We start from the raw sequence: 27,221 nt of genomic DNA on the forward strand, positions 1-27,221 counted from the left end.
CTAAAACCCTCGCGCGCGCTCTTTCTCTCTCTCTAAACCTTACCCTCGAGCTGCCTATTTTCTGCAAATGGCCGCTACATCTTCTACCTTGGAACCAAAGGTGAACGGTTCGGCACCGGAAACGGAGACTGCACTGGCACCGTCAAGGGGATCTGAAGTAGTGACGGCGACATCAGACGCTGCAACAGCTACCGTCGAGGCGGGTTCAGACAATCCCACTGAAAAACCTCCGGAAACGACGGCGGAGACGGCTATGGAACCGGAAGCTCCGGCGACGACCGTCACGACGGCGGAGAAGAAATGGCCAGGGTGGCCTGGAGACAGTGTGTTTCGTCTTATAGTTCCTGTCCTTAAGGTGGGTAGCATCATCGGCCGCAAAGGTGAACTCATCAAGAAGATGTGTGAGGAGACTCGGGCTCGCATTCGCATCCTTGAAGGCGCTATAGGCACTGCTGACCGCATCGTGAGTACCTCTCTCTTTCTTTCTCAGGGTTTCTGGGTTTTTCTCTGTTGTATGTCCGAATGGTCTTCATTTTTGTTTTATTATTAGGGTTAGGGTTTTGCTTCGTACATCACTATGAGACAGTTTAAGCACAAGATGATAATTTGTTTTACTGTTAGTGGATGATTTGTAAACGCTATGTTCCAAAGTTGCGTTTGTATTTCGACAATGACATGAACCGATTAACTCTAGTGATAGAAAGACATGGTGATAAATCAGCCGAATAAGCACAGATAATTGGTAAACACTGTATGAACGAAATGTTGGTGTTCTGTCACTTGGTTTAGGGTTTCCCGGGGTTGTCTTCTGTTTTTTCTCTTCTGAATGAAATGTTCTTTTTATTGTTCGTTAAATTTACCATCAGTGAACGTTTTTGCCAAACCCTAATAATTTAAAACATGGTGATCAATCACCATAAAGACTCTTTTGGTGGATATTTTGTAAGCACTATGATAATAAGCTGCATTTTGTGTTTCTACAGTGAGATGAACCTTAATTGCTGAAAAATATGGTAATGAATCAGTACAACCTTGGTGCTTTAGTGGAAACTGTGGAAGAGTAGGCTTGGACTTGGAAATTATTTGATTTTGTGCGATCTTACTTGTTAAGTGCCAGTCTTTTTAGGGGTTTGTTTACAAGTGTAGGACTTCTGTTGTTACTACCTTCTGATTGCTCTTCCTCCTCATTTCCTTCGTATACCTGGTTTCAATTTCTGTGCTATGGTACTTTTGCCTTTGATTATGCTACTGGTTTTAATCTAGTGAGGCATCAAGGACAAGGTAGCGTTACCAACTGTTTTAACCAGAGGAAAATGACAGTGATAAAGGATAATGAGCCACAGATGGGGGAAACACTCATCATAGGGATGGCTTTACTTTTAAAGAGTCTCCATCCTCGGACAAACAGGAGACTCTCCAAAATAGTGTTCTCCAAGAACTTGTATTCACACGTGTAATCAAATTTCCATTAGCGATGTTCTTAGTATGGGTTGAAATGGATGTGTTCCTATTGGATATGAATTTTCTGTACCCAAAAATTCACTTTATAATCTGCGAATTGTATGTTGTTATAATCATCATGGTCTTGCTATTGTTAATGAAACAGGCAAAGCTGATTCTTAAACCCATTAAAGTCCAGCCATGTGGCAAGTGGGGCTATGGAAACCAGAAGAACTTTTCTTGTTTGTTAGTAAATGGGAGGAAATGAAAGACATGGGGAATATTCTTCCTCTTATATTGTTGTAGGGACTGCCAGCTGTGGTTGATTTTATCTCTAAGGAGAATCCATGATAGACCACAAGAACTAAAGGGGGGGGGGAATTACGGTTGACTTGAAAAGATTTGCATTTTTAACTAAACGACTTCCCCACTAGGAACGGATGCCAGACAATTGGGTCATCCTGAGCATCCACCTATTCCAAAGTGAAGTCTCTCTCTCTCTCTCCTTGATAGCAGGGTTCGAGTATTTGGATCCATTCATTATTCTGATCTGTGATTGGGCCACACCCTGTTACTTTTATTAAGATTTTCTGTTTTGCAAATTTAAAACTTGAAAGTCGAAAGAGGAAAACTGGTTTTACTTCTTTCATAGTTCTTAGCATCTAAATTTGGGAACTTTATTAGCCATTTACATTTTGTTGTAGCAAACGCCGTTGTGCTAACATTTACCTTATTTTTATCATTTCGTTTCATTGTTTGATGAATGATAAGGAGACATCAAAATTGTTCTAGAAAAAAGAAAGAAATCAAATGCTGGTGAGACAATGCAAGGAAAACAGTACAATGGTAGAGCTACCCATAAAACAGTGAAGATACATGATCTAGGATATGATTTTAGAACTTGGTGACCCAATTTCTGAGTTTTAATTTGATATCTGAATCCTTAGGTTAGATTCTAATGTATCCTAATCTTTGGCTTATTACCTGCAGTTATTTACACGGATACTTCTCTCCCTATGTTTGATTTGAATCATCACCAACCTCATATACCATATGTTATATTTTTCCTAGAACATGCTTGTGGGCAAAGGAAACATTTTATGCATGGGTATGCCAGTATACCCTTGTTTATGCATATATGTTGCAACTGGTAAAAGGTTCTTTTCTTTAATTTGTAGTATTAAACTTTTGAGCGAATCAAGGATTCTATTTTTCACTTGGTTAGTCAAACTCCGCATTTCATGCTCCAACTTCCACACCTTGTCCATTTTTTCTTTTCTTTCATTAATCTGAGTACAAAATTGGACCCATATATAAAGAAAAAAGGAAATACAGGATTCAATCTACATTTCTTGTGTTTTGTTGTTTGGATGATTTGTTATGTTGATATCCAACCTGTCAAATTGAAAGAATTGGGTGATTCGATCGGTTGCCATGCGTTCTATCTTTATATTTCGAGTGAATCATGCATCATAGTTCTCAACTTCGATAACTTCTGTGTCAATTTTGTTTCAGGTCCTGATATCTGGAAAGGAAGAGCCAGAGGCACAAATATCTCCTGCAATGAATGCCGTACTCAGAGTATTCAAACGTGTTCAAGGAGTACCAGAGAATGAGGGTTATACAGCAGGTTCAGCAGCCGCTGGAGTTGCTTGTTCAATCAGGTTATTGGTGGCATCATCACAGGCCATTAATTTAATTGGAAAGCAAGGGTCTCTGATAAAGTCAATACAGGAGAGCACAGGAGCCACTGTGCGTGTTCTATCTGGAGGTATGCTTCAAACATTTTTTTATAACTGGATGAATCTCTATTAAAACTGTCGATTCGTAAGAGATTGGCACTCACACCTGCTGTATTATTGGTATTTTACTTGTTTCGTATGTGCTAAATCTTTTCACAAATCACAACTATTGTCGAATGAATATAAAGATCCTGCAGATGGTGTTTTTTACTTTAATTACAGCACTGGAAATCAAATACTGTAAATTCTTGGCATTGAGTACATCAGCACGGGTGAGCTTGCTAACTAATTGATTAATTTACATGGTAGAAAAAGATATATAGGGCCATCTATGTAAACATACAGGATGGGTAAGTCCAATTACTGAAGTACCCTTACATGTCTTTTCTGCTCATGAACTTGATACGGTGAATCATACCCATGGATGAGGTGATCATTTCCAAAGGTTTTTCCTACTTTCCTTGTCTCTGGATATGAAAATTGGATTTCACAGTTTGTTTCTATGTAGGAACAGTAAATGGTTTGGATTAGAGGTATGGGAACTTGATGGTCCGGTGCTTGTTTCCAAAGGATAGTTTGGATATTTTGACTTAAGGTTTTTTTTTCCCACCCCCTCAGTTGTGTGTTTGCTGTTTGGCCTCATTTCTTTATTGTTGAATCTGGTAGGCTGCTGCAATCCTCATGGGTTGGGTAGATGACACTATATTATAGTGTGATTTGGATGCCTTGTTTGCACTTTGGAGCATAGTTGAAATCTCTATGCTGATTGAAGGGGGTTATTTCAATAGGAGATTTTTAATTCTATGGCGACCTGCATGAAGAATTGAGGGTGCTTTTGATGAATTTAAGATGGAGATGGTTAAACTTTGTTAGAATTAAGGGGGGAGTAGAAATTGATTACTTATTACAATCTTACTGGATGTTTGCAAAATGTTTATGATTGGAATCCTTGAAATGTAAGACTAGAACCTGAATAGGTCTAATCCCAGGCAAGATCAAATAGAAAACACTTCAATAAACAAGAAATTATATGAGGAAACCAAGAGAACAATGGGAACTCAAATGATAACAAATTTCCAAAGAACAAGAAAGAGAGCAATGAAATCCTAAAGAGAACAATGGGATCTCAAAATTGGTTGGAGAGGAATGATGAGATCTCAAAAGATAACGGAAAGAAAGAATCCCACAAGTCAATCAATTCAGATTGATCCGAACTCTGATTCAAATCCAATATTGCACCTATGGATACATAAGAAATGTATCGCAAAATTAATAACCTGTTGAAGCCATTGGAGCTGCAGTTGAATGATATTGTAGATGAAAAGAAACTCCCAGAAGCTTGTAGCACTCTTGAACTCAATTTTACAGAACTAGGGTTTGGAATCAAGAACCAATGGAAGGGGATGGGGAAAGGTGGGGTTGGCTATCTCACGCTGGGCATTTCACCCATCTTATCTCAGGATTTTCACAAAGGCTAAGACCAATATTTCATTAATCAAATTCGTGTACAATGCTGTCCTCCCTTACAAACTTATATAGAAGACTCAAAAATAGACCTAGGCACTAAAAGAGAAAGGCCTAACCCTATCATTAACTAATAAAATAACCTAAATTGACTAAGAAAGTGAAATAATAAAGAAAACAGACTCAAAATAGGACTCTAATTAAACTAGTGAAGAAAATCCCGTTTTCCTATTTTCCACCCCTATTTTAGGCTGATTAAATTGGCCAATTACAAAATAAACACATGGGATCAAAGTCCCAATACATATATGACCCAACCCAAAGCTTATTTCCACTAAAATAAGCCCCAATTGACTTCTCTACATCACCTGGGCTTCTTGATTTTCTAATGCTGGCATGGGCATGAGGAGCTCTATGTAGCCTACAATATGGACTTAAGTAATCCAACAAGTATACAGCAAAATTTTTAAAATATGCCATTGAGGAAGTGTAAGTCAACACTGACCAATAAATGAAAGATTCCTGTTAAATTTTGTAGGGATCCAATTCAAACCAAAATTAGGAGACTATTCTTAAGGCCAAAACCTGCTAAAAAACAACAGCTAGTTAAACAGGTTCACAGAAAAATTACTAATATTGCTAAGCTACTTCCCACATGTTTATTCAATTCCTGCACCACAACCCTTGTCACCCAGACTTTCGTCACTACTACCCATTAAAGTCGACATTAATCACTATATATATATACATACACTAGTAAACTTAGACGTGCAAATGCACGTGTGCATGTGTGCACTTACATGTGAAAAATGCAATTAAAAATGAACAACTACTTGATTCCACAATGATCTAATACATATATTGAACAAACAATGGAGGAAAGGGAGTTGATAAGATATGAGTCTCAACAGGGAGAGGTAAACTACAAGTTAGTTTTCCTGATAGTATTACAATCTATCTTTATTTAGACACCATGGTTGCTTGGTATTTAAAGTTCTTCATCTCGTTGGTTCTTCTTCCTATTTCTGACATTACTTTGCTAGATTCAACAATCCAACAGAAATTTGATAGTTTATAGGAGTTCGATGAACTATCCAATTGTTGGGTTGAAGTGGAAATAAATGCCTTTCGATATACACGTGCAAATGCACGTGTAGGTGTTTATTAGGTGGCAGCGAATAAATTGGTAGGAATATATTGGCAAGAATCTCAGAGAGAGAGAGAGAGAGAGAGAGAGAGAGAGAGAGAGAGAACTGAAGGTTGGTGGTAAGGGGCGAGTGAGAGTTTGAAAAGGTACTTGTCAATGCCTATTTAAGCCAAAACCCACCATTTTCTTCTCTCCCAAGCTTTTGTAAATAAAAGATAGCTCACTGTCTATAATGGTTCATAGAAAGAAGTATGAAAGGAAAAGAGAGGGTGGGAAGATATGTATGAGAGGGAGAGAGCAATGGGAGAGGGATGAGGGAAAAACCGTGAGAGAGAGGGATAGAAGAGGGAGGGACGAAAGGGAAGATTTCTGTAAATTCTCCATACATCCTTGGGGCAATCTTGGAATGTTCTCATTGGTCTAGGAGGTATATGTCACGATGTTTGTTTCATCTCATGTAACAACAGTAGTAATTGGAGGGCTTCAACTCGGCTAAGAACCTGAGAACCTATCTTTGTTATTGCCATCAAGGCCTGTCTAAAACTTCTTGAGCTTATTCTTCAAATGAGTATTCTAGTAATTCTACTTATCAAAAAAAAAAAAAAAAGTATTCTAGTAATTTTTTATGTCATTGTCTATTATTTGATGAAGGTAAGAAAGCTTTGTCAACCCATCTGCGAACCTAAATCAGATCTCTTGTTATGTAATATGGTAAAAATTCAATGAAATCCTTGAGAATACACAATATCAATAGTTCATTCACTCAAAGAATATAAAAAGCTAAAAGCAAACATTTTATAATTATATTATTATTATATTATAAAGACAAAACATGAAAAGAATATTATCAATGAGATTTAGGAATCTAGAGAAATATGCATTTGTGGCTTTAAAATTTTCTTCAAGACATTTGAACCACTAATATTATCCCTAATTCCAAGCTAGAGAATGAAATTTTATTAAAACTCCAAGCTAGACAAGGAGCTTTTATTATCCCAAACTCCAAACTCTTTCTCTATTGAAATCTAGTATAAGAGAGAAAGGAGTGCCAAAATATAGACAATTTTTTATCAATCTCAAAGGACTACAGAATATTGAAATAAAGTACTTAAGTATCTCTGATAATTCTTTTGACATTTATTTACCAAAACATTATTTGAATTAAAAAACGTCTTTAATAAAAATTCAAAATTACTGTTGCACTTCATCTATTTTGAATTATGAGAGAGAATCGAGGGGTCATGAGAGGGAGAGAGAGTTGGGAAGGGGAGAAATGTGAGAGGGAGAGGGGGAAAAGTGAGGATTTTTAGATGAGAAGGAAGGTTTTGAGATGAGAAAGGGGAGATTCTGTGTCCTAATAAATAAGAAAAGAGAAACAGAAATAATAGGATCTACTCGTTCAATATAATTATGATAGAGAATGGAGGGGACGTGAGAGAGGAGTTGGGGAGGGGGAAACTTGAGAGGGAGAAGAGTGGAGATTAGTAGGATTTATTCATCCAATATAATTATGAGAGAGATTAGTGGAATTAAAAAGCAAAAAAAAAAAAAAGGTGGTTATGGGAGTGAAAGATGGGGAGATTATGTTTCCTAATAAATAGGATAAGAGGGAGCTAAAACGTGGATAGAAGGTGGGGGGGGAGAGAAATTTAAGGGCAGATTTTGTTTCCTAATACATAGGATAAGGAGAGAAATAGTAGGATTTACTCATTCAATATAATTATGAGAGATAGAGAGAGATTAGTGGAATTATAAAGCCAAAAAAAAAAAAAAAAAAAAAAAAACGTGGTTGTGGGAGTGAATGAAAGCATACCCAATTGGATGACGATTGCAGGGAGAAGATCCTGTAATTCTGGAGAAGATGAAATTCATATATTAGCCAACCAAAAAAGAAAAATACAATGAAAACATAAATAAAAGCAAATTAATGAAAGAAAAATAATTGAGGCTACAATCAGCAAAGGCATCAACAAAACGATGACAATCCTTCAATTACAATAATTTCACTTGGAAAGGGAACAAAATGAACAACATCCAATAACGGAGTACCTTTAATCAGAAAATCCTTAAGAGAGGAGTATTTCTAGCAGAGAGGGGAGGGAGAGAGTTGTCATTTAGTCAAGGGGACTATTGTGGGTGAGCCAGAGAGGGAAGAGATAAGGTTGAAGTGAGAGGGAGATTAAGTTTGAAGAGCAATAGGAGTATTATCCAAGAGAGGAAGAGCATTTTTAGGAGAGAAGGGAGGGAGGTGTCGTTTAACTAAGAGCCATAAGCTTTCGAGCAGGAGGGGATGAGTGAGAGAGGAGGGGGGGTTCCTCGTTTCATTACTATGCGTTGTTTCCTCTTTTTTTTTTCATTTTCATAAATTATTAATATTTTCTCTTGTGTATGAGAGGGATATTGTGAAGAGGCGGAGTGCAACTGTGCAAGAATGCATTTTTTTTTTAATTATTTTCTCTTTTTGGGGTAATACATTCCTAATTTCTCTCAAGAGAAGTTGCGTATGAGAGGGATATTGTTAAGATACGAAGTGCAAGAATGCCTCTTTTTTTTAAAAAAAAATCATTCCTATTTTCTCTCAAGAGATGCGTATGAGAGTAATAGGGGGAAGAGACGGAGTGTGTAAGAATGCATCAGTTCGTGGGAAAGAGAGATGGAAATGGGACAAAGGGTTATCTTGGGCATTGGAAAGGGGACTCAAGGGTATTTTGGGTTTTGTAAGAATTGGACAAAAAAAAGTAAAGTACGTACTTTTATAGGATATATATATAGCCAAAAAGGTGTTTCCGTTCAATAGGGTGGCTTGGAATACTGGAGAAAGCATTGTTGTTGCCCACAGCAGCTGCCAGTTGGAGAAGGTGTTGCAACAAGGCCTAGCGGTAGAGCATGGAGCACATGCCTTTCCATAGTTACAATTACATTTTTAGCATCCATGGACTGATGCACTGAGTAAATCAAGTGTATGTTACTTGGGTTACCATGGAAATGTAGATTTGGATGATGGAATGGCCATGGCTTTTGTGTTTGTTTGTGTGCGTGCGTGAGTAAGTGATCTCGGGATTCGAAAACCCTATTTGGAATCACTATAGGCTCACACGAGTAATGGAGGAATCATATCAATAATTTAGTGCCAAAACTGTAATTATTTTGAAGTTTATAAGAGGGTGGCAGAACTGTAAATATTCATATTATGAAAGGGTTCCTAATGCATGCTAAAGAAAGGATAAGATGGGTATTACAATTTAAAGAGTAAGGACCAACTTGGAGCAAACTATAAATAAAGGACTAAATTGAATTAACTAAAGAAAAAGGGGCAAAAGAGGAAGCAAATCCCAAAGAAGCATTATTTTTTGGAGGGGAGGGGGTGGATATCTCAACCTCCAGTAGCTGAAGCAAGGAGGAAGACCAGTGGGATGAGAGTATGTTTCGACTATGAGATCTCTATGATAAGAGATCCAATCACGGAGAAATTTCAGGTAAGCTTTCAAACTAGTCTCCCTCTTGGAAGTTACCTACATCAAACCCAATATACCATGAAATAATAGGGTTTTGTTTTCTGCATCTTTATGTAGCAGAAGAACAGGAACCATACCTGAAATTCGAGTTGAAACTTCCAGTCCAGGCAACTGTTGGGTCTCAGATTTGGCAACCTGTCTCGCCCTAGGGTAAGTAATCAAACCCTAAATTTCAGCCCTCATTTATAGAGCTCCAAAGAGATCGATCCAAAAGTTGGAGGACCATCAATATCGTTTAAACAGGGCAAGAACAGGAAACAAAAGGATAAGTTGGATGGAGGTCGTAAATAGCAGAGAAGAAGAAGAGAAAAGAGAGAGAGAAGAAGAAGAAAAGAAGAGAAGAAGTCAGGGAAGGCTGTCTCTCTAATCTATGAGAGAGGCCAGCAATCTCAATATATAAAGCAACTTTTATAGGGGTAAAATGGGAACCAAAAGAGAGGATGGGAGGCCCTCTCGGTCTTAGCGCCAAACTGGCTGACACTAATCCTGAGAGGGATTCTTTCCCTTTATACCCTTCATTACATACTTCTAACACTCCCCCTCAAGTTGGAGCATATATATCAATCATGCCCAGCTTGTTACAAATATAGTCAACCCTCCCACTAGCTATGGACTTGGTAAAAATATCAGCAAGTTGTTCTCCAGTCTTGACATACTTTGTAGAGATTACGTCCTGTTGGAGTTTCTCTCTTACAAAGTGACAATCCACCTCAATGTGTTTAGTTCTCTCATGGAACACTGGGTTTGAGGCAATATGTATTGCTGCCTGGTTGTCACACCACAATTGCATTGGTGTAGAACTCTCAAACCCTAGTTCAGTCAACATCTTCAACCAAACCAACTCACAAGTAGCATGTGCCATGGCTCGGTACTTTGATTCTGCAGTTGATCTCGCCACTATACTTTGTTTCTTGCTCTTCCATGAGACAAGATTCCCTCCAAATATACAGTAGCCGGTAGTTGACCTTCGATCAATTGGTGATCCAGCTCAATCTGCATCAGAAAATCCCTCAACTTTGGTATGACCATGATTAGTATACACTAACCCTCGTCCAGGAGCCTTCTTGAGATACCTCAAAATCCGAATGACAGCATCCCAATGAGATGTCATGGGAGATGACATAAATTGACTAGCAACACTCATCGGAAATGAAATATCAGGTCGAGTAAATGTCAAATAATTCAGCTTTCCAACCAACCTTTTGTATCTTTTCGGATCATCAAGGGCATCTCCCTCATCCGCTACAAGCTTAATATTTGGATCCATTGGGTTATCAAGCGGTTTGCACCCTAGAATCCCAGTCTCCGTAAGCAAGTGAAGAGTATACTTTCGCTGTGAGAGCGATATTCCCTTCCGAGATTGAGCCACTTCAACTCCTAGGAAATAATTCAACTTTCCCAAATCTTTAGTTTGAAATCTCTGTTGTAGATGAGTTTTCAAACTAACAATGCCTATAGAGTCATCACCAGTAATCACAATGTCATTAACATATACCATTAGAAAGATTCTTCCAGTATTTGTTTGACGATAGAAAAGAGAATAGTCAGTTAGTCACTATTGCATCGTGACAGGCCAAACTAAAGAACCACCTCTGTAAATCGGCCAAACCAGGCCCTCGAAAATTGTTTCAATCCCACAACTTTAACCTAACTACATAGTACTATATCTCGCGATATATCGGTATCTCGGGCCTATCGAGATATCCGAAATATCCGAGATATCGTGAAATATGACCGAAATATTGCATTTTTTCTGCAATATTTCAGGGGTCCATCTCGGAGGGTATTTGGCCATATCTAGGCCTGAAACTTCATGGACAGCCTTATTTAAGCTTAATAAACACATTTAAACCATAAAATTGTAAAAATGTGAATTCAAATTGGTGTTTTGGGCTTGCACCCTTGATTGACATACGGTCGTCGACCCTAATGTATAAATAGTTAAATACACATAGATTAATGAAATCACAACTTAAGTTCCAAATTACAAGTGCTAAACGCTAATAGTAGTTCTTTGTGCCTCCCTGGATCAATCCCACTCATGCCTCGCTGGAGTCGACGTCCATTGCTCTCTGTTTGAAGGACATATGTGGACCACGGTATAGAATCGGAGAAGAAACGAGTGTAGTCATCCACAAGTGTCACGTAAATGGAATCATCAACATATCGTAGGTAACCTATCCTAGGATATAAACTAGGGTTACCAATCGATCCGATCGTGAAGAAGATGATCCATTGTGATATGATGTTGGTGCCGGCAGATAGGCGATGGCATTGGCGCATGTATGGTGTGAGGTTGGTAGCTAGGTTTGCTAGGGTATGCAAAGATGTTATCTACAAAAGATGATCCGTATGTCCCGGGGGATGGGTAGTCATAGTCCCCTACCCCACTAAACGCCCTATATGATGATCCATATCCATATCCACCGTAAGGTTGTGATGCACCATAATCCGATGCCAATGGAGTGGTATGTACGTCAAAAGATGGGGCACGCCAATGTCCAGTCGGTCCTCCCTCCCTATCACCCATACTCAAACCACCAACAGAGCTAGATAAGTTATCAATGTCCATGTGATCAGGTTGCAACTGTGTTTGTCGACCCCTACGCTTCCTGTTGTATGTATGTAGGGGGCCTCTCGAGGGTGGGGGTGCGGGGGCACGTGCTCCGTGGTCCGTATCTTGTGTGGCATGATCAAACCTGTCTCTCCAGTGAATCGGAGTGGCTCTACAGGTGCCGTATCCTGGGCCTCCTGGCCTACCACATAACGCTCTCGCATGCCGTCAAATTCTTCACCAGCATCACATGGGTGAGGCTTCCCTTGCATGTATCTGACCCTCGCCAGCTATATACTCGTCCACATCAGCACCAATCTCAGAAGCTATCATGGGGTCGGGCCTACCTCCCTCCTCATCCAACACTGGCTCACCTCTATCCCTCACCCAATCCACAATAGGGTCCTCATCGTCTGAGTCAACTTGAAAGATGTCAGCTAGATCAATGGTGCCCTTCTGTCCCTCATGTCCCATGCGTATGTGTTGTAGTTTTAGCCTCAAGTTGTAGTGCACATACACCATGTCAGATAAACGTTGAGACCCCAATTTGTTGCGCCTCTTGGAGTGGATGAGTGCAAAGGTACTCCAGTTCCTCTCACAACCCGATGCAGAACATGTTTGGGCAAGGACTTTAATTGCTATTCTTCTTAAGTTTTCAGCCGATTCCCCATACAACACCCACCATTCAGCTGCATTACAAGTTTACAACAAAAAAGACGTGTTAAATGTTGTTTCAACTTTCAACTTTCAAATTTCAATACATATGTAATTTAAAACTTAAAAGAATTACCAGCATCACCACGTGCTCTGCCTTGTCTCGCAGCCTCAGTTCCAAAACTTCCCAATGCATCCCTAAATACCTTGATCTACACCCATGTGGAAAATTAGTAAGTACTTCTTCACTACTTATTTGAAAGCATCAATAAGTTGAGTTTCCAAATGAACTCACCTCATTGTTGCAAATTGTTTGTAGTGCAACATCTGGCTCCAAGTTCTTCACTACTTATTTCACAGCATCAATAAGTTGAGTTTCCAACCCAAGCCTATTGTTATATTGATACTTAGGGTTCAAGTAGTATGCTGAAATATGACATATAGAATAGAGGTATTGTCAAATGCATAGGTAATTAGTAAATAATAATACTATGAATTAGTAAACATAAAACAAATTTACTCACCAGCCTTATGCAGTGGATGCATAAGTTGATTCTCCCAGCTAGTATTTATGATATCTAAGAAGTGTTTGCTATTGCAAGGAGCCACACTATAGACACTAGCTTTCATCAAGTCTATTGCAGCATATAGGACTGGCATGGTTGGGCCCTTCAGAGCGGAGTCAGCAACATGTAGAACTTTAACTACTGGCTTTAAAACTTTCACCACTTTGCTTAGTTTGGTCCAGAAGTCCTCAGATGACATCGTTGCTTGTGCTTCCCTCCCATTTGCAGTCTTGGAACCCTTCCATTCAAATCACTCCTCAGAAGCAAACATGCTTCTCAACCCTGCCTTCTTTGTCTCAATGCTTTTGAGGGCAATGTAGTTGGTGGCAAATCTTATGATGCCAGGCCTAACCAAGTCACCCCCACATTTTTCCCTCAATAGATTGAGTGCGAGCGGTTGTATACAAAGTTGGTGACTTGTCTTGCACTTTCAACCACATTCTTCACCAACTTTAACTTTTCCATATCTTTTAGCATTAAGTCAATGCAGTGGGCTGCACAAGGAGTCCAGAAGAGCCGGTACTTACTATTGTTCATCATCTTCTCACGCCACTTGAAGTTACTTCCATTGTCAGTTACATAACTGGACAACATTCTCAATACCCACATCTTTTTCCACTACTTTAACAATTTGTAAATATATTTTGCATCCTTTATCTCTTTGGATGCATCCACTGATTGAGGAACACTGTCCTCCCATCACAATAAACCATGAAATTGATGATGGACTTTCTTGTAGGCCCAGTCCATCCATACGCCATTATAGTCACCCCATATGTCTCCCACATATTCCTCATCTCACTAGTGTACTCATCAATCTCACTCTTTTGTTGAGGTAGATAAACATTCATTACCTCATATGGGGTGGGGCCCTTGAGTCCTGGGCCAGCCTCTGCAATGGTATCTATCATGGTATCATAATGGGGCCTTGTGCGAGTGTTCTTGGGATGGTATGGTATAGCATCCACTTAGCTATTGATTCTTTAATCAATCCCTTCATCCCCTTCAATGCTCCTTTGATTCGGGTTGTGCTTCCTTTCTTCTTATGCAATTTAGGATCGGATGTTGATGGTGGTACTGGTTGGTAGAGGTGTTGGGGCTGCCCTCACACTTTGTGATCTTTTAAAAGGATTCAAAGTTCTAGGACCTCCAGAACTGCCAGCTCCTCCACTACCCCCTACTCTGTCTCTGCTGATCATCTTGAAAACTTACTCTACTCCTTGAAACAGTCCGCCTAAAATCCCTAGCCTCCTCTGCTTGTTTGTATGTCATGTCATCTGATGCATCATCATCATTGTATCGTCTTCCTCCTCCCATCGAACTCCTCACTGTATCCTCAAGTTGTTCTCTTATCCTTTGCTTGTCAGCCTTCCTCTTCTTTCTTCCCCTCAAACTATCACCAATCTCCCTAGCTACTTCAGGAGGGATCATATGACAACCTACAACATCTTTAGATCCTCCAGTCAGATGTTGTTTAAGTCTACTGGACCCACCTCCCATAAATTGCATGTGACAATAGTTACATATAGATTTTCTCTTATCCCCATCAATGGGAGTACCATATAACCATGCAATGTCACCCCTATGCTGGCTGGCTGGTCTCTCTTGTTCCCTCTGTTCTCTTTGTTCCCTCCGCCCCCTTTGTTGACTACTTTCCCCCACCTTTTGCTTGCCCTTCACACGTTGTCTATCACGATCCGCCATAATGATACTTGTTTACTGCAATGTAAGTAACACAAATAATTAAAAAACTTAATGTAGATGCACTTCAATTGACACTTTTAGATTACTAATACACTTGTATAGTTATTTAATATTTTTCCCCTAACCCTTATATTTTTCACATAATTAAAACCAATTTTTTATATATAATGTTAATATAAGTATTGACCTAACACAACAAAACAAAAAATTAGTAAACATAATATACATGTAATGCATCTCAAAACATATAGAAATAACTTTCATATTTTTTCATTATTTTTTAAACTTAAAACTCATATTTTTCCTTATTTATTTCTGTTTTTTTAATTTTTTATATATTTTTCTTAATTTTCGAAAATTAAAAGAATTATTTAAGAGCAGAAAAATAAATCCGACACTGTGAAGCCGTAGATCGGCTATTGGTGTCTAACATATATTTAATTCATTACCATCTAAGTCATATTACCCCTAATTATTTCCTATTTTAGTTGTAGGAAAATGAATTTTTAAAACCAGAAAAAAAATAAAAAAAATACATATGGGAAAAAAATTTCGACACCGTGAGGCTGTAGATCGGCCTCCGGTGTCTAACATATATTAATATCATCAACATCCAACAACATTTGTACAAAGTATTTTTAAAAAAAATAGTTTTAGAGAAATAAAATTTACCTTAAATAATGAAAGTAGGCTTGGATGATGAGCTTAGATGACCCTCCGATGTCTTCCCGGCGACAAGGAGCTTCAACAATGCTTGGATGAGGCTTGGAAGGGAGGAAGAAAAGCAAAAAATGAGGAAGAAGAGAGAAAAATTGATTTTCAGCAGCTCTCGGTCGAAATATCGACCAAGAGCTGCGAAATATGGTATAAAAGGTGCCTTAGTGTGACACTATTTGTCACTTTTTAAATATCTCGCGATATATCGTGAGATCCACGATATATCGTCAATATCTCACGATATATCGACGAGATATTGTATTTTTTGGTTTCGGAAGTGTTTTGTATCTCGGACATGTCGAGATTTGCGAAATATGGCGATATATCGCCGATATATCGTGAGATTTTATACCATGCCTAACTAAATACAAATGACCTAAACGGCAATGCCATTGGAATGGAGACACCCCTCCAACAGAAGCAGTAGCGGCAGACAAGGCAGAAGCACCATGGTCAAGGTAGTAGAGGCCATCTTTTTCACATCCTCTACCAATCTTCTTCCTTGTGTGAAGATCCTGAAAAACACAATAAGAAGGAAAGAAAGTCACAGAACAATGTAAAGCTTTAGTTATTTGACTGACAGAAAAAAGATTCAACGGTAACTGAGGGACATATGGCACAGATGAGAGACTCATGGAAGGAGTGGGTGAGATGGTACCATGCCCAGAAATTAGAGCAGAAGAACCATTTGCAAGAATAATAGGTGAAGAGGAATGTGTATGTGAATAAGTGGTAAATAAAGATGACTCACCAATCATATGAGCAGAAGCCCCAGAGTCAATAATCCAGGATGTAGTAGTGGTAAGAAGAGCAGGTGTACTTGCATGAACTAGAGTTGCTGAAGAAGATGAGGGACCAGTGGATGTAAGACTGGATGCCTCCAAGTGTTGTATTGTAAACGCCGCAATATCTGATAGAGATCATCACAGTGAGGAGTTGTCGTAGAACCACTCCCTGGAAGGGAAACCTGTGGAGAATCACTATGGGCATCACCATCACTACCTCCTTCAGACGCTGCATGATTGGCAGATTGAGGTGCCCAATCGGGTTTGCCATGCTTGTCCCAACAAAAATCAACCATGTGACCAGTTTTGCCACAATGAGTGCGCTTCTGAAAAGGCTTATCACCTGACTGACCACCAGTGCCACGACCACCACCGCCATCACCACGTCCTCCCCCTGAGTTACGTCCACGACCAGCAACAAAAGCAGAATTCCCCTTGGGAGTAGAGTTAGTTTTTCCAAGAGAAGAGATACGTTGTAGGTGGGAGAACGTGTCAGCAAGAGTAGGAACAGTTTCTCTAGCAAGGATATGTCCCTTGACAGACTTCAAATCAGAATCTAGTCCCGCCAGAAATTTAGACACAAAAAATTCATTCCGCTGTGCTTTTAATTTGTCAATATCGGTGGTGAGGGGCTGAAAAACATTTAATTCCTCAACAAGGCCTTTAAAAGTGCTGTAGTAGTCTTGGAGAGGCTTGTTGGACTGCCAGAGCTGAAAAAGTTTCTCATATAAGTCATAGGTACTATTCATATTTTTCTCCTGTGAATAGGTATCCTTCAAATCATCCCACACACCTTTAGCAGTGGTGTGAAACATCATGTTTGCAGCAATCTTTGGTTCTATGTTGTTCCATAACCAAATCAAAATAATGGCATTGCCTTGCATCCAATCCTCATAATCTTTTGAATCATAGGTAGGTGGATCGGAGGTAAGATACTTGAGTTTTTTCTTAGCCATAATGTAAACCTTCACAGCTTGAGCCCATAACAAATAATTCAAACTCCCTTTCATCTTGATAGAGGTAATAGTGACATTAACATTGTCGGTTTGAGATGTAACCACTGGATTATTTTTATTCTTTCCCATAGCACCAAAAAGGGAAAAATAAAACCAGTCAAATAAAAGTACCACAAGGGAACAGCTAGCCAACAAAGGGGACAGCAACCACACACAAACAAGTCACCAACTGTTGCAGAATTCCAGAGTAATAGGCAGCAGAGAAAACAAAAAATAAAGGAGGCCCAATCTCAAGCAGGATAGAAGCCTGGAACCAGCAGAACCATCCAAACAGAAGAACCCAAAAAAAAAAAAGGGCAATTCCGGCAGTAATAGGAGTGATTTTTCAGAACTTATAACCAGCAGGATGAAAAAGCCTGAAAAAGAGATCGAAGCTAGTACTTGGATAGGAGAATGAAATCCCAAAAGATCAGCCTGAGCAAACAAGTGAAACAGACACAGTGAAGCCAACTGGGCTCAAAAGTGCTCAGTAAACAGAGCATCCGCAGGTGTGAAGAAGAAACCCAGAAGCACTCGATCAATTCACCAGAACTGGATAAAAAAACAAGTTGAGTCTTCCTCTAGGTGGGTACAAGCAGCCCTAAAAAAATCAGAACCAGAAGATACACAAATCTAAAAGAAAATCTCTTGTTTCTATTTTCTGAAAATAGAAGCATAACCAGGAATTCCAGAAAAATAGTAACTTTCCATCCTTCAATCGAATCTTCAAGGGATGGTCTCCAAATCACCAACTACTATCACAACTGAACAGTCCATTCATGCGTATATGGAATCTTCAATCCATCAACAAAAACAGAAGCAGCAATAGGTGGCTGCACACCAGAGAACCAAAATCGAGAGAGAGAGAGATCAGTAGAAGGAGATGAAAGAAGATCCTTCAGCTGATCAGTATAGCTCTGGTACCATGTTAGAAATCAAAACTAACCAACCAGCAGAAGATAGAAGAAGAAGAAGAAGAAGAAGAAGAAGAAGAGAATAGAGGAAGAGAAGCACACTACCGAGAGAAAGAAAAGAGCAGCCTGCGATAGAAGAAGTAACTTCCATCGCAGGCCTTGGGTTCTATTAATAATAATGTCAAACTAATTAAGGTAAGCTGGTTAGGGGTTTATTGGAAACTTACCCCTAAGCCCTCACCTATTACATCTTAACAAATAAAGACTTAAAAGATAGAAAATTACATGGAACCCCAAAGACCCAAAATAGTAATGACAAAACTACCCCTAATTCTCAACAAAAATAAATATAAAATAAAGATTACAATATGAACCCCAAATTAAAGACTAGATATTCTACTTGACCCAAAACCCAATTTGGACCTGGATGGTCAAATTGGTCAAGTCGGTTCAACCACGAATTTGCATCAATTCCCCTGGTGTTGAGAAATACTCGCCCTCGATTTCTGTAGATCGGGAGAATCATCACAAGTCGATCATGAGATGTAGAGGACATTTGTTCAGGTGGAGTGTGCTTTTGTGAAGGGGTCGATAATTGTGTTTTGTGTGCTACCTTGTTCATTCATTTTGATTGACAGATGTATCATGTGTGTCTGGGGAATGTGGACATATGCATGGGTAGATATTTTTCCATATTTTTAATTATGCTTTTGGTCACTTTGAACCCCCCAAATTCATTGATGTCTAATTGGTGTCTTCACTTCAGCAATTGCAATATACTTCTGCAAATAATATGTAATGTATCAATGTGAAGCAGATGCTTCTAATGTCTCTAGAGGTTATTTTTTATCAAAGAATGTTAACATTGTTTGTTTTTTTTGTAAACGACAGCCATTGGCCGTATTGTGTTATGCATTTATTGAAGTAGAGAGTTTTCTAATGGAATATAAGTAATACAGTATGTTACAATATATTACATGTGAGGTGGGCCTTGGTGCAATGGTAAAGGTTGCTCCATTGTGACCTAGTGGTCACGGGTTTGAGTCTGGAAACAGCCTCTCTGCGAAAGCAGGGCTAAGGCTGCGTACATTATGATCCTCCCCAGATCTCGCAGTGGCAGGAGCCTCGTGCACTGGGTACGCCCTTTTGTAAGCAAGCTAGGGGTATCATTCAATATGCTTGTCTGAACATTACCTAGGTAAAACCAATCAAGTACCCCTTCTATGGAATAAAAATCGACTATATAAGTTTGTCAGTTCGGTAAAGACTGCTCTGGACCTGCCTTCTCACTGAATTATCTCAGGGATCTAGGTGGATATATATCTGATTCCAGTGTTACTTATGGAATAACTCCATTTGTATGACAAAGAGAAGAAAATTCATTCTTTACCTGATGTCCTTGTGGAATTGTGAATCTTAAATTCACTATTTACCTCTTGCTGTTTCTATAGCTATGTATAGTTAATTTGTTGCATGTTTTGAGTAGGTTACGTGTTAGTGTGAAATTCGTTCGCACATTTATTTACTGTAAACAATTTCTGTTATCTACAAGAAGGCGGAAAGAAAAATGAATATAGGGGTTAGCTGCTTCATTGGGTTACAGCACTTGCAATGGCCCAAACCAAAGTAGATTTATAACCAAATCTAAGGTGGATTGAGGAGAGAAACTTCCAACAAAGGTTTTCCCCTCGCCCTTTTATAAGAACATTCAACCTAGTTGGATGATGAAATCTTCTGATATCAATTTGGTACTGGATTTTCTTACTGATTGGTACCCGTTTTCCATTTTTGTCTCTGAATTTATCAACTTTAGAGTTTAGATATCTGTAGGTTATTTTCCTCCCTCATTTTTGCATTATGATTTTCTTACTATATCAACTGGCAAGCAAAGTGTTAATTGATTTCATATATTATTTGTGCTAGATGAAGTGCCATTCTATGCTACTTCCGATGAGAGAATTGTAGAGATACAGGGAGATTCCTTGAAGGTTCTGAAAGCACTAGAAGCAGTGGTTGGACACCTAAGGAAATTCTTGGTTGATCATAGTGTGATCCCTTTATTCGAGAAAACTGTAAGTTTGTTCTCTACTTAAGTTTTGGTAGTTTATGTTTATGTTACTACAGTCTACTGAAGATTGTTATGGGTCCATTTTCAGTATAGTGCAACAGTCTCACAAGATCGTGGGGTAGAGGCCTGGCCTGATAAAACGCAAAATATGCTTCATACGGCTTCTCAAACTGGTATTAGCAGTGATTATCCAATTTCTTTGAAGAGGGATTCTATGTTTCTTGATCGTGAAGCTCAGCTGGATTCCCAAATTCAACACTCTGGAGTATCCCTGTATGGACAAGACCCTGCACTTACTGGGTTGCGCTCATCAACACTTGGCCGTACTACTGCTCCAATAGTTACTCAGGTGGGTGGTTTTGTTCATTTGTTTTGCTTTCAAGATGTGACTGAAAATTACCCCATCCATGTTTAGGTTGTCTATGCTGCTGCTGTTGCATCCAATATTATCTCTTTCGTCTGCCCTAAGTCTTTGATTCTACTTGCTTATTTTCAGTTTCTTCTGTGTAGAAACGGTTTGGTTCTCTAAGCTTTGACTCCAATATTGCTTGCCCACATTTATTTTTTGCCCTGGTGTTCTGCAAGCATAGATTTTTGCCATCCGATCCTATCTATATTCAACATCTACCTTAAGCTGTAAAGCAGTAAAATCATTAATTGCTTATCCTAATGCACTTAACAGTTCCTTAGTCCCTAAGTCTACTTACTTAGTTTGCATTTATGAATGCTTATAGTTTATCTAGACCTAAAGTACATGGGCTCCAGCGGTATAAATTGGATAAATCGTAGATCTCATTAACTGATAAGTGAGAACCCCTTTGACTAGTCTGTGACTTTGTAAGTTCTAATCATTGATATCATGCCCCCTCAAGGTGATGTGGCCCTTTTCTTGGCTGAAAATGTCATTGGGAAGGACCTACTTACAACCAAGTATAAAAGCTCCAATGTCAGAACAATTTCTTTGAATTTTTGTTGCTTTATTGTCCTGAAGAGTCTTCTGCTCCTCTCTTTTCCCATGCCTGAGGTAATTGCAGAAGGAATCTATCACTAGGCCATGGTGCTGCTCATATTCAGATCAACACAATAGCTCTGCCAAGCAGTAGTTAGTTTCAATTAATTTGTGTTCTCCCAGATGCTTACAAATTGCTCTGCACTGCATATAATTTTAGTTACCACATATTTTAGAGAATAACTGAGCTGCTATCTCCAGTTCTGTTTCACATGAATAGCAGTGTCTGTTCAGTGTGAAACCTTCCTTGAAACTGATGCATTGTCAGTAACTTGAAACACGTGGAGCAAAAATTACTATCCTCCAACTTGCCAACTGTCCGCATTTCATCAGTTTAGGATTAAATGTGAACTGATAAAGTTGCTGAATAGAACTTCCTAGAATTGTAATATTCCACTCTTGATTTTAAAGATGAGGTCAAGGGGACCAGATATTTCATCCCCCTCTCCCTCCCCTCCACACCCCCCCCCCCTCCCGACAAAAAAAAATTCCGAATTTTCATTTCACAGAAGCTTGATCCTACTTTAGTTACTGCATATTTTAGAAAATAATTGAACTGCTATCTCCAGTTTTGTTTCACATGAATAGCAGTTCCTTCCTTGAAACTGATGCATTTGTCAGTAACTTGAAACACTTGGTGCAAAAATTACTATCCTTCAACTTTCCAACTGTCTGCATTTCATCAGTTTAGGATTAAATGTGAACTGATAAAATTGCTGAAGAGAACTTGCTAGAATTGTCATATTCCACTGTTGATTTTAAAGATGAGGTCAAGTGGACCAGATATTTCATCCCACCTCCCCCTCCCCCTCCCAACCAAAAAATAAAATAAAAAAAATCCAAAGTTTGAAGCTTGATCCTACTTTATTTTTTTTGTGTGAACCTTCATGTTCTTGTCCTTAATGTTACCAATTTCTTTAATTCAGGTTACACAGACAATGCAAATACCTCTATCCTACGCAGAAGACATTATTGGGATTGGGGGAGCAAATATTGCATACATACGCCGTAGCAGTGGAGCCATCCTCACTGTTCAGGAGAGTAGGGGTCACCCAGATGAGATCACTGTGGAAATAAAGGGATCCTCATCTCAGGTTCAGACAGCCCAGCAACTTATTCAGGTCTGTCTTTCCACCTTCCCCAATTTTTAATTATTTTTTTAGCATTAAAACGATTATTTTATCTTTCCAATTATTTGTTGTTAAGAACAGTCACCTATTAATCCATCACCTTGGATGAATGTCCAGGCACACTATTAGATGAAAGTCTTAGCCGGGTGCATGCCTTTCTAGCAGTCCTAAATTTGTTGCAAATGGTCACCTGAATATTGGCTGAAGGTTATGATATTTTGAAGCTTTAATGACAGTGGATTGTAGATAGAAAAATGGGATTCTAAATCCCCTAAGAAATTAGGGTTTAGAAACACAGGAAAATTCCAAAAAATCACAGGTAAGGAGCAAATTAGATTTCAGAGAAAATTTTAGAACTTACTCAAAACAGACCGATGGCGCTATAATCAAGGTTCGAGATCTCGCCGAGTTTCTCGGTTTTGGGCAATACCGAGTCGAGTTACTAGTCGGTTCCTAAGAGTGCAATTTCTCGGCCGAGATCTCGAAGCTCAAAATCAAGATATTTTCAATACAAAAAAACCAATATTTCGCCGATATCTCGGTTGGGCCCAAAAGTGCTATTTACTTGTATTCAGCCCAATTTTCATCCAAAAACCCATTTCCAACATAAGAGAGAGTAGGGACAGAACTCGATAGGCTCTAAACCAAGGGGAAAAACACTTCTCCTTCAAATTTCTTCTTCTTTCTTTCGATTGTTGGCTGGAATGCACTGTTTGGAGTTAGATTGAAGTGCCAAAGTGAAGATTCAAGTGCCAATTTGGAGCATCATCACCTATTTGCAAGATTTCAAAGGTGTTTTCTATTTCTTCCCCAAATCTATTTTTTCCAAAAAATTTTTTTGTAATCCTTGTTAGATTCATGTGGTTTTAATATATGTTGAACATCTTTGCCCGATCTATCATTTCATGGAATCGGATTTTTTTTTTCAGTTAATAAATTATTTATTATAATTTCTGAAAAAATAAATGATTTATTTGAAAAAAGAAAATGAAAAAAATAGGATGAATAGTGATTGTTTGAAAATGATTTTGATATATGTTAAACTACTTGGGATGCTCTACAGCCCCATGGATTAATTTTTTATTTTCACCCATTAAAAAAATTATTTTATTTTTCAGATTTAATAAATATATTATAAAAATTAAAAATATATATATAATATTAAGGAAAAATACTTATTGCTTATGGAAAATTATGTACAACATATGTACATAATATTCAACTTCAAATGGTATCAACTTCATCATTACATTATATTTTGAGGGGATGCGCGAGCAGTACGAGCAAGAAGTTGGAACGCAGGAGGACCCTGTGCGCTTCACTTGTGAGTCTCAGTTTACGCATGCCACTCAAGATCAAGACCATGGTGGCCACCCTAACACATACAACAGAAAGAAGGGTCGCAAACACTCACATCAGTCATATGCTCAGGTGGAGGACAACAGTAGTATGAACACCATGCTTACAAGTTTCGGAAGCATGGGTATAGATACTACTAGTGAGCATCAGTCATGGCAATCATCTCAGCATCATCATGGCTATGACTATGGCCAGCAGAGCACCGATTCTGATTATAGTGCCTATGGTCAGTATGGGCCGTCAGCAGCGGAGTATGACAGTCAAAGCTCTGCGTCAGGTGTTGGGTACACATTCTTAGTCCCAAACCAGCCATACATGCCTTAAACTCAATATGACAGTAGTAGTGGATCTTACACCTCATACCAACAGTCTCCCATATACCCTAAGATAGGGAAATTGGTATATGTTGATCAGAAGACTTATATGGAAACTGTGTCACATTATTTGCAACACTATAGCGATTCCATGACATGGGAATTCTATGTGGATCGATATGGGGATGAATTTCTTGTTCAATCTCATTTTATGTAACAAATTAAGTGAACATTGATGTAATGTACATTTTATTTCAATGTTTTGATTGATGTGTACTAGTTAGAATGTTTTGATTGCTAATTTGCTATGTTTTATTAAATTATATGTAGATTAGGTTGTTTTAGTACGACTCGTCGCCTACCAACCCGTGGTCCAAAGTGAAACTCATATTTGGACTTGTTTTTTTGGCAAATCTGGGCATGCCATTGTGTTTAAATGGCCTGAAATATGTTGGATACCAAGTTTCAGACCCAAAATATGTGTACAACCCACCGAGTTGGGGGTCCGAGTCCAAAAAAAAAAAATTGCAGCAACTCGCCGAGATCTCGCCGGTTTCTGGCCTGGCCGAGATGCCACCGAGACCCGAGTTCTCGAACCTTGGCTATAATCTGGTTGAGTAGACAATTGAGGATGGGGAATGGCTCTGTAAAATCTGATTTTGAAACTGATGGTCAAATCCTTAGGGAGCAATCCTCCTTAGAGTAGAAAAACTCAACTGCAGAACATTCGGACAGGTTTTAGGGCTCCAAATCTTAACTTTCTGAAACTAATATTATGTCTCTTCTGGTTCTGTTTGTTAATAAATCATTGATTATTGTTCTCTTTCAATTTCAGTTTCTGATTCTCAGTTTTGTCCAATTTCTGGAATCCTATTTCGTTCCAATTCTTCACATCTAAACCTTCTGAAACTAAGATTATGCTTCTTCTGGTTCTGAAATTGAATCTAGACTAGAAACAGAATCAGAATAGAGAATTGAAATAAAGTAGGGCAGATTGTGACCAAAATAATCATATTTATTAGCAAAACAATTCGGAACAAGAAGACAGAAAACAGGAACCGCAGAGTCGAAATTAGTTCAGCAACCTTAATCAAATTGATGGAGAAGATGGATCAGATAGAAGATAATGATCTGGAATCCACCTGATTAGGTGGGCAGGAATCCCACTAATACCCTAACCTGGAATGCACTAGTGCTTCTATAGTATCTCACAACAGAACAATGCTGTGAATCCATTGAATCAAAAGCTGAATGCTAATTTTTATTTTTCAAAATTGTGAGTAGGCTGTAAGCCCTTACACTTGGTTATAATGTTGTGTTAGACTCATTCAGACTGGTCATATGAAAGTCTAGAACCTTTCAGAATCAATCGTAGACTAAAAATAGTTGTTGGGGAGGGGGGGGGGGGGGGGGGAGGGGGAACAAAACAAAGATGGACTAGGAAACCTTCCAATTGATAGCTATGGTTGAAGGGTTTCTTTATGCACTAGGTAACTGCTAAACAATAGAAAACTGACTCTAATAAGGACTGGAATTTATAAATAATAGAACTGCCTTAACAAAAAAATTGAATAATAATAAAATAGAGAAAATAAACAACCTTAAACAGCCCCACGATTTTGGTTTTAGAGAGAACCAGAAACTCCAAACTGCAGGACTCTTGCCTGTTCTTCCTCATGCAGCGGTATTTGAGCTGGTACCTAGCATCTGCATCATAGAAGTTAGGACACTGACTGAATTGGTGAGTTTCTATACTTCGTACTGAGAGAGAAAAATAGCTGTTGTTTTCTCAAAGGCTAATTATCAACTAACTAATTTAATGGTCATGCACTAGTATTGTTAGTAAGATACTCTTTTTAACAGTACTGGAGGTTTTTTGAAATGAGTTTACAACTTGAAAAAGAATTTATTCAATCCTATCGTATGGGTTGAGGTTGATACTTTTCTATTCTCTTCCTAACCGTCGTTCTTCCTGTGATAGATTAGGGGTTAGGGATCACTACTGTCACTTGGGCAGGTTCAGTGGCTTGCTAACAGTTACATACTAAAAAAGGGCTGTACCTAATGCACGAGGCTCCCGCCACTGCGGGGTCTGGGGATGATCATAATGTATGTGGCCTTACCCTTGCAGAGAGGCTGTTTCCCAACTCGAACCCGTGACCACTAGGTCGCAATGGAGCAACCTTATCGTTGCGCTGAGGTCCGCCCTCATTAACAGTCGCATACAATTTTATTTTTTTCAACCCTCCCTGTTTTTGCTCTAGAGAACATAAGCTAACTAGCAGATAAACTGATAATCTATCTTTTACTATTGTATACAGGAATTTATAGGTAATCACAAAGAACCTGTCTCAAGCAGCTATGGTAAGTTGGACACTGGGTTGAGGCCATACTCACAGCTGACCAATGCTTCCTATCCATCATCATCATTGTCAACACAACCGCTTGGTGGTTATGGATCCTCTGGAGTTGGAGGATACAGTAGCTACAGGCTCTAAATGGTTGACCTTGTACTTCACATTTGCTTTCTTTGCTTCTGACTACCTTTATTTGTAGCTGCCGCTTACCTTTCATTGGATTCCTATTTGTAGCAGTTCTGTTTTAGATCTGGCTCTGTTTTGGTCTCAGAAAATGCAGATGAAAGAAAATATATGTAGGTAATAGTAATTGAATTTGTTTTCCTGTATGGTATAGTGAATTTTCGTCAACTTGGATGGGCAGTAGACTGGTAACTTATTTACTCCCTTGGTTATTTATGCATTTTCTTCATTACTTATGAGTGGACTAGGCGCTATTAGAGGTATGGTGCCTTATCCCAAAGCAGAAACTTTCCCTTCATGCATCTGCATGAAGCTGGAATCTGTGTTTGGTTTTATGCTTGATCTGCAGGAACTTCTAACCCGTGTGTAAATAAAGAGAGAAGGGAGAAAGAAAGAGAGGAAGAAAGAGAGATTGAGGGAGCAAGAGAATGGCTGCTCACTTTTAACTAGGGATGTAAACGGATCGGATTCGGCTTGGATAGTGTTATATCCGCATCTGAATCGGATTAGCTTTCGTACGGATTCAGATAGTACTAAATGGATACGGACATGGATATGGATTGAATATTTTATCCGTTTACATGAAAATATAGCTTTTTAGATA

General features: G+C 38.8%; 1 protein-coding gene across 1 annotated transcript; it reads left to right on the plus strand.

Annotated features, from left to right (window-relative positions):
• LOC122662163 (RNA-binding KH domain-containing protein PEPPER-like) lies at positions 1-26,760 on the plus strand. Its single transcript, XM_043857731.1, has 6 exons — positions 1-463; positions 2,956-3,211; positions 20,121-20,269; positions 20,354-20,614; positions 22,201-22,395; positions 26,399-26,760. The coding sequence occupies exons 1-6, from the start codon at positions 68-70 to the stop codon at positions 26,573-26,575; spliced, it is 1,434 nt and encodes a 477-aa protein (XP_043713666.1). The 5' UTR covers positions 1-67; the 3' UTR covers positions 26,576-26,760.
• The last annotated feature ends 461 nt before the right edge of the window (positions 26,761-27,221 follow it).

The sequence above is a fragment of the Telopea speciosissima genome, chromosome 5, assembly GCF_018873765.1.
Source record: "Telopea speciosissima isolate NSW1024214 ecotype Mountain lineage chromosome 5, Tspe_v1, whole genome shotgun sequence".
NCBI classification, from domain to species: domain Eukaryota; kingdom Viridiplantae; phylum Streptophyta; class Magnoliopsida; order Proteales; family Proteaceae; genus Telopea; species Telopea speciosissima.